At 35.3% G+C, this 8,876-nt stretch overlaps 1 protein-coding gene across 4 annotated transcripts in view; it reads right to left on the reverse strand.

The window, feature by feature from the left end:
- Positions 1–4,450: 4,450 nt before the first annotated feature.
- The window catches only part of LOC108915440 (solute carrier family 26 member 10), a 34,881-nt gene continuing 30,455 nt past the window's right edge, over positions 4,451–8,876 (reverse strand). For 3 of the 4 annotated variants that reach the window (XM_023455296.1, XM_023455297.1, XM_023455295.1), the window contains 3 exons: positions 8,196–8,324; positions 7,004–7,175; positions 4,451–5,020 (listed from right to left, as the gene is read on the reverse strand). In XM_023455296.1, coding sequence (XP_023311064.1) covers positions 4,890–5,020; positions 7,004–7,175; positions 8,196–8,324 — 432 coding nt within the window. In that variant the 3' untranslated portion in view covers positions 4,451–4,889. Of the gene's footprint in view, positions 5,021–7,003; positions 7,176–8,023; positions 8,325–8,876 lie in introns of all 4 variants that reach the window. The other variant, XM_018721469.2, reaches the window with a different exon arrangement.

The following is an 8,876-nucleotide window of genomic DNA, read 5'->3' on the forward strand; positions in this document are numbered from 1 at the left end:
TTTAGGTTTGTGTTGCTGTGTTGTCGGTACATTCAAAAATTGAGAAATAAGTCAAAGCTACTAAATTTCAGCATGTGATTTCTCAGATGAAAAATGATATCGGGATAAATCCAAATGCGTTTTAAAAAGTAAATACATTATTTTAAGATCCCATTAATGGTTTCAGCAAAAAATTTACATATCTATGAATCTATGTAACATAACCTCAAATATGTCAAAAAATCGCGATTTTGGCACATTTAGGTTAGGATATCTCGAAAACCAAAGCCAATTGAGTAATTTGGATCTCGGATTCGAATTCAGCGCAGCAAAATCCTTCGGAAAAGTATATTCTGGTTTATGGGTTAGAGGTCGGCCAAATTTTGTCGGCCTGTGTAATTTTACTTGTTAAAATAGTTTATGTGCCTCTATATCTAGATTATGTTGTAAATTTAATAAATGTACTTATATGAAAGTTAGCCGTAATTTTCCTTTAACCATTATTCCTTCAAAAAATAGTTGTTTATCACGTGGACCTAAACACTTTTTTAACACATTCATAATACACTAGTTCCTTTACAAAAATACACTAGTGTTAAATGACATCCATGAAATTATAAAATTAGGTATATTTTAATTAAAGCTTGCTCGGGGTAAATTTTAGAGAAGTCAATTGTACAGACCTACGGCAGACTTCACTATAGGTCCCCTGTGGACCCATCAAGGAATGCGATTGATCGTCGACTCTGATACCTTGCAACGGTCACAAAATTTAGTAATCATACAAAGCTCTTTATAAATTAAATCAAATTTATTATAAATCAATATCTTAAAAACAAATTCCAGTTTTCTATAATTCAAAAGATTGTTAAAAATTTTTACAAACTTTTTACCAGTGCATGGTTCCCAGCCTAGACCATATGTCCAGAGCTCCAACTATCACAGGCATTGTCTAATCTTGCGGTGTAGATCCCAAGGTATAAATTAAGCTCATAAAACCTTCAAAATTCATAGCTCTCACAATCAAAAGCTTTCAAATTTTCAAGCACTCAGAAGACCTCAAACCAGTTCTAGGGCAAAGATACATACATACACTAGAGTAGTCTAGTGCCTACAAAACAATTCAGCTCAACTAGCCCAAGTTGAAAGCCTCCAAAATCCGTGCCATCCTGATGGTGTACAAGAGTGGAAAAAGATTAAAATAAGTAAGAAGAAGAAGAAGAAACGAGAGTCCCATCACCGCAGCAATACATAGGGAGCTCGGTAAAAATGTTGGTTCTCCCCATATTGTAGGTAATTTCCGAAGGGAATGAAATAATGACTGTGAAAGATGACATGGCGCCCAACATAGGGCCTAAATGCACGAAACGCCAAGGGAATGTGGCGGAAGACGACAAGAAGTGATATGAATGTTGAAAGTGTGTATTGTTTACTACATTTTTTTTATTTTTTATTAATGATTAGACACGATCTGCTTGATGCCAAGGTAATTTTCACTACACAAGACGCTACCAAGGATATGGTAGTTTATTTGGTGATATCTTTCACAAACGGAATTGCAAACATTGTAAAACCATGATATATTATACAAAGGAGAGTATAAATTCTAAAAAAGCTGGAAATCGTTGTAGAAAACAATAAAGACAGATTTCACACACATAAACGCCACAAATATCACTTAAATCATGGAATGTCGATAAAAGCGTATACTGCATTACCCACAATTAGCAACTAGCGCCCTCGCTAGTGGTACAAACAACTGTAAGTTTATTCCAATTTTACAAACCATATAAACACTAAATAAATCCATTGATTATTGCATGACTTTGTGTGATGTATAAGAGTGTGAATTAACTTTGAGGGATTTACAACAGCACTTCTGTAACTATATTCATGTCAAAGTTCTGTCATTAGACTTTACTTTTTATTGTGTTATTTTGCTGAAGTGTAATAGTTATTTACACCATGAAGGAGGTAAGTATTATATACCAGCCGAGGACGATTTTGCGCCCGAGCGGAGCGAGAGCTGGCAATAGAGTAAATTATACTCAACTGCTGAGGGAAATTTCACGCTTTTTTATACACTATCAAGCAGGTACAACCAACCAGTCGACAAGAATACCCTTTCTATGATTCCTAATAGATTGCACAATTTTTGAAACTAGAACATCCTGAAACATATACAGGCCATTTATTCCGAAGAACATCGGCAACGTAACTGGCTAATACAGGAGTTGATGTATTAGCAATCAAGAGACATGATGGGTGGAAATTAGCCACAATTGCAGAAAGTTATGTTACTGACAGTTTAAGTAACAAAAATTAAATAGCCAACAGGATTCTTTACAATTACACTTCAACTCTAGGTTCTAGTAGTATGTCGCATGCTGTTTTAATGGATCAGTCAGATAATATTGAGTCTCCGGTGACTGAAATGGAGCAGTCAAATCATTTTGAGAAAAATGTGACAATTAGTAAAAGCGAGGGGAATAATTATTCAGATTTTATAAATGTTACTAAATGTAATAACTGTACAATTACTATAAATATTCATTCATAATGATTAATAAAATGTAATGTTCATCAAATATTTCTATTTATTTGTGCATAAAATATGCATTTATAACTCTAAATCGATTTTTTCCCCTAGGGAGGTAAGTTACCCCACTTACCTCCAGTTGTCCATAGCAACTTCCACTTTTACGGTAAAATCTACTTATCTCCTTAAAAACAATGTATTAATAGTCTATTTACTACAGGGTGTCCCATTTTAATGTCCCACCCCAAATATCTCGAAACCCGAGCAGAATGAGGAAAAATGTTTTAGAAAAAAGTTTTAGGGTTTGGAGGGGGACATACGAAGGTGACCTTGAAAATGACCTTGAAGTCGATTTTCAAGGTCAAACGAGGGTCAACTTCGATTTTTCAAATGAAAACCCCAATTTTTTATTGCAGGATCGTATTTTACGGAAAAAAATACAAACTTTTTGCAGGAAACTTTTTTTCGAAAATNATAAATAGTTTATGACAATAAAGGAATTTTTGTAGCAACAAGGGTGCCAGACCTGAACTGATCCCCTCGTCCCTTCATAATGTATAAAGAAATTATTCAATTTGTAAAACAAGCAATGATTTATTACTTTGCATCGAATATGATCGTACTATAGAGTAGTCAGTAAACTAGGCCAAGTTGAAAGCCTCCAAATCCGTTCCATCTCGTATGGGTCTAAGAGTGGAAAAAGACAAAAATAAATAAGAAGAAGAAGAAGAGGCGAGAGCCTCATCAGTCATCACCGCAGCAATAAATAGGAATCTTGGTAAAAATGTCGGTTCTCCCCATGTTGTAGGTAATTCCCGAAGGGAATGAAATAATGATGGTGAAAGATGACATGGCGCCCAATGTGGGGTCTACGCCAAAGGAATGTGGCGGAAGACGACAAGAAGTCATAATGAATGTTCCACATTACGAAAGCGTGTTACCTTTATCGGTAAATCCTTTATTACATTTTTTAATTTTTTCATTATCGATTAGACACGAGCAAGTACTTACTCTGCTTGATGCCAAGGTGTTATTACACAAGGCGCTACCGAAGATGTGGTAGTTTATGTGTTTATGTTTATGTTTATATATCTTTCACAAATAGAACTGCGAACATTGTAAAACCGTAATACATTATACAAAGGAGAACATAAATTCTGAAGAAACTGGAAATCGTTGTAGAAAACAATAAACACAGATTTCAGACACGGTGAATCATAAACGCCACAAAAAATATCTCTTAAATCATGGAATGTCGATAAAAGCGTATACTGCATTACCCACAATTAGCAACTAGCGCCCTCGCTAGTGGTACAAACAACTGTAAGTTTATTCCAATTTTACAAACCATATAAACACTAAATAAATCCATTGATTATTGCATGACTGTGGAATTGATAGGAGTGTGAATTAATTTTAAGAGATTTACAGTATATGGCGTAACTTATGCTATAATATACTCGTGTCAAAGCTCTGTTAGGCTTTACTGCGTATTTACTACCACTTACTATAGTGGGAGCAGATAAAAATACTTAAAAATAAACGCTGAAATTTACCCCGCCCGCCATATTCACCAGATATTACTCCGTCGGATTACTACTTGTTCCGATTCATGAAACATGGCCTGGCTAAGCAGTGTTTCCAATCTCACGAAGATGTGAAAAACTGGATCGATTGATGAATAGCATCAAAATATGGGATAAAAGTAGTGACTAGCGATGGAAAATACTTGAAAAATAATAATGTGCACAATAAAGCCCTGAATTTAAAAAAAAAATCCCACAAAACTAATCCACAGACCACTAGGTAAAATTTCACTTACCTCGAGTCGATCCTCATATCTACTCAGTCTCTCGTGAACTGTTCAAAAAAATGTTGGCTGGGTGAAAGTGGGAGAAAAATCAGTTAGAAGACTTAAAATCAAAATATATTTATTACTTTATTTTACAGGAGAACAATTTAATAAATACATATTTACGCAGAAAAAATAAATACAAAATTAATATATTCCTACGGAAAAGTAAAACTCGCCACACATCAGCTTGTTCGAAAAAATAATTCAAACAAAAATAAAACAGTTGCTACTTAAAACAATGTTAAACGACTACATAATTAAGTATTCTCAACACTGGGTATGCTTAAATACATATAAGTATTAAAAAAAAAACTTTCAAAAAATACAACAATAAAAATACTAAAAAATCAAAAAATACTCCACAAATATTAAAAATTTCACAAATCAATCGTATTGCGTTTGGCAAGTAACAGTTAAGTACTCCATATTGCATTGCAACAATTCCACCGATTGCTTTTTGAGCTTAATCTTAAAAAAATTACTACACTGGCATGTTTCTAGAAATTCTCTATGACACTACGAATCTTTTTTGCTTAGAACACTAGCTTGAGCGAACAGTACCGCGTCGTGAACTGTGGGAAACAAGAAGAACTTGTTCTCCTTCTTCTCTACCTTGTCGCATCTCATTATGACTTCGTACACTGGTCCTGGAACGAAGAAATCGTTTATGATCTTTATTTAGTTGTTAGTTATAATAGCGAGCGAAAAAAATGGAGGAGTAAGCATTCTACAAACCACAATTATTTATATTTCTATCCATATGGACTTTAATTGCACAAAAAAAACATTTTTACGATTACAATTACAATTTACAATTTTCTACAATTTGCTGCTCTCTTAAGTTTTTCGAAAGAAGCCTGATTTTCGAGTAAAATTTATAAAACCAATTGAATGCACTTTTACTTAAATGACATGACAAGCACTATTTATTCCGTTATTTATTCGAATAAAGAAATTAATAACATGAGTCATCATTTTGATGATTTTATTTGAGTAAATGCTCAAAAATATCTGCATTTCCACGAACACAGGCCCGACCGACATCTTTTTAGTAACGAAAATGTAATTTGTTCGACATTTATTGTTGCTTGAATCTGACGAAAAGCATTATTTATTTTTTCTTCTAACTGCTCAGAATGTCAAAGTTGCTATCGCAGCCCAATTTAAGTTTTACTCGAAAATCAGGCTTTTTCGAATGACATAAGAAAGACAAATCCGAAAATATCGTGGTTCTTGCCATAAAGCAATGGCGTACTATTTTATTTAGAAAACTATGCCACCAATACCCTGTATCTCCGCCACTGGACCATCTAAGTTTTAGACAATTTTGGACAATGTTGACATAAATACATATGCCCAATTTCAAATTATTTCACTTACTTACTAGTTTTTAAATTATTTAAAAAAATTAAAAATATTTCTTGAAGTTTAACACCCCGTATCTCCTTAACGAAGCGGACTAAATAAAAACTTTATAGGAAAGACCCCCTTAAAAATCACAAAAGAATAAAGGGTCTCATTTTTGGTCACCATTTGTGAATCACCCTGTATGGTCAAAAAGTATGAGAAAAACAACTTCTATAACCCCTTTTGTCCTGTTAATTAAAGATTTTTCCTCGCGACTTAAAGCGAACTCTTAAAAACGCTTTGCGTTAAGATCGAAACCTCCAAAGTTCTCTCAAAAGGAGACTTGCTTGCAATAGGGATGTTCACAAAAAATTATATTTTATTTAAACGTCAAAAAATGGATAAACATAGGCTTGTAATCACATCTGTAAAGTGCCAATATTCGCTTGAACGCGCAAAACGCTCTCTGACGTCACGATGCGGAATAGGCTCGCGTGAGAGCATTAGTGGTTAGGTTTTCATGTAATAGTCTGCCACATTCTGTTATTTGTGGTCCGTCAGACCTGCAATTACCGACATTGTCGTACCGTTGTGTCCTTCATTCTATAGTTTATACAAAAAATGGAAAAACCTTTTTAACTGCTGACGTTGCTATGGTTTCAGAATTTTTGGTTATGTGCAAAGTGCTGAATCTAGTGGTGCAAAAAAGGAACTAACAATTTTTTATATTTACTGATGCATTCGTATATCCAAAGACGAAACATCGCATTTTTCTACACATTTTAGCACTGTTTGAAGTTTCCATGGCAAAAAACTGGTAAAGATAAAAGTGATAAAACGATACTGAAAAACAGAATCTAACCTATAACACGTAAACGGGTTCCGCGACGTGACGTCACACGCGTTAGTCTCACTGCAGGTACCGTTTGCTAGCCTCGTTAATTTTCATGTAATTTCAAGGAACACCCTGTGTATCAATAATGACTTAACTAAGTGTGGCTATACATTTGACAATAACTATTTAATTTAAACAGGAACTTGAGGTTCAATTTGTGATTATTGAGGTTAGAGACACCTAAACTCAAATCAAAAGAATTTTTGCGAGATCTGTCAAATGGACAACTCTAACTCCTGACAGAAGAAAAGTCAATCAAACTGGCCATGTTAGAAGTGGTTGACGTCGCCACAAAATGAAGATTACTACACAAAACTTATTAATTCAGAGCTTTAGGGAACACTAGTTTAAAGCAAACCTTTTAGAAGCATTTTTCATTGTAACTTACCTGAACATCCTGCTATATACATCGATACACCCAGCTTGGCGTAGTCGCTCTGCATGGTGCGCAAAAAGTCAACCCCAGCCGGATCTACGAAGGTGAGGCAAGAGAAATCCAGTATTATGCACTTCGTGAGGAGCTCGTCTTGGTCCTCCAGGCCTTTGTCCGCCAGTTTGACCCTCTTCCTCAGCACCGCGGCGGCATNCGTCACGATGCGGAATAGGCTCGCGTGAGAGCATTAGTGGTTAGGTTTTCATGTAATAGTCTGCCACATTCTGTTATTTGTGGTCCGTCAGACCTGCAATTACCGACATTGTCGTACCGTTGTGTCCTTCATTCTATAGTTTATACAAAAAATGGAAAAACGTTTTTAACTGCTGACGTTGCTATGGTTTTAGAATTTTTGGTTATGTGCAAAGTGCTGAATCTAGTGGTGCAAAAAAGGAACTAACAATTTTTTATATTTACTGATGCATTCGTATATCCAAAGACGAAACATCGCATTTTTCTACACATTTTAGCACTGTTTGAAGTTTCCATTACGCCATGTCAAAAAACTGGTAAAGATAAAAGTGATAAAACGATACTGAAAAACAGAATCTAACCTATAACACGTAAACGGGTTCCGCGACGTGACGTCACACGCGTTAGTCTCACTGCAGGTACCGTTTGCTAGCCTCGTTAATTTTCATGTAATTTCAAGGAACACCCTGTGTATCAATAATGACTTAACTAAGTGTGGCTATACATTTGACAATAACTATTTAATTTAAACAGGAACTTGAGGTTCAATTTGTGATTATTGAGGTTAGAGACACCTAAACTCAAACCAAAAGAATTTTTGCGAGATCTGTCAAATGGACAACTCTAACTCCTGACAGAAGAAAAGTCAATCAAACTGGCCATGTTAGAAGTGGTTGACGTCGCCACAAAATGAAGATTACTACACAAAACTTATTAATTCAGAGCTTTAGGGAACACTAGTTTAAAGCAAACCTTTTAGAAGCATTTTTCATTGTAACTTACCTGAACATCCTGCTATATACATCGATACACCCAGCTTGGCGTAGTCGCTCTGCATGGTGCGCAAAAAGTCAACCCCAGCCGGATCTACGAAGGTGAGGCAAGAGAAATCCAGTATTATGCACTTCGTGAGGAGCTCGTCCTCGTCCTCCAAGCCTTTGTCGGTAAGTTTAACCCTCTTCCTCAGCACCGCGGCGGCATCTAGACCAGTTTTCCTTATCAACAGGTCTTTGAAACTATTCCTAGAGGCGAAACTCAAGCCTCCGGAGTAGTGGAAGATTTTCAGGCCTTCTATCTCTTGCGCCTGGAAGGTGATAAAGGGTGTTACGACTTTTGACGACAACAAAAAACGAGCTGACCCGCTAGCTTTACTACAAACTTGAGCAATGGAAAGTAGACATCATTACTAGAAAAAAATGGTTGCTCAAAACAGTTCCTGACTTTTTTGGGCAATGAATGGTTTAATCACAATTTTAAGTTATAGACCGATCAAAATATTTAACTCAGAGGGCAAAAAAAGAAAATTGTTACCTGGACATTTATAAGTGGAAATGGTAAAGGGGCTTATAATAAACGAAAAATAAATAAATGCGTGAGCAGGGGCGGCGGAGGGTTGATTTGGGGGGTTGAAAAGTTATGAAAAATTGTATCATTGGGATTTCTGGCGAAAGTTGACGTCAAACAAAAAAGAAGACGAAACGTCGGATTGCAAAAATATTGACGCCATTGGATAGTGCGAAAAAAGTGGCAATATAAATATGCAATTTATTTAAAATTCGTTTTCAAATAAAGCCAGAAAAAAAATTAAAACAATTTTGCAAATTTTCGAGTTTTTCCGGATTTTTAAAACTTTCTA

The sequence above is a fragment of the Anoplophora glabripennis genome, unplaced genomic scaffold, assembly GCF_000390285.2.
Source record: "Anoplophora glabripennis isolate ALB-LARVAE unplaced genomic scaffold, Agla_2.0 scaffold155, whole genome shotgun sequence".
NCBI classification, from domain to species: Eukaryota; Metazoa; Arthropoda; class Insecta; order Coleoptera; family Cerambycidae; genus Anoplophora; species Anoplophora glabripennis.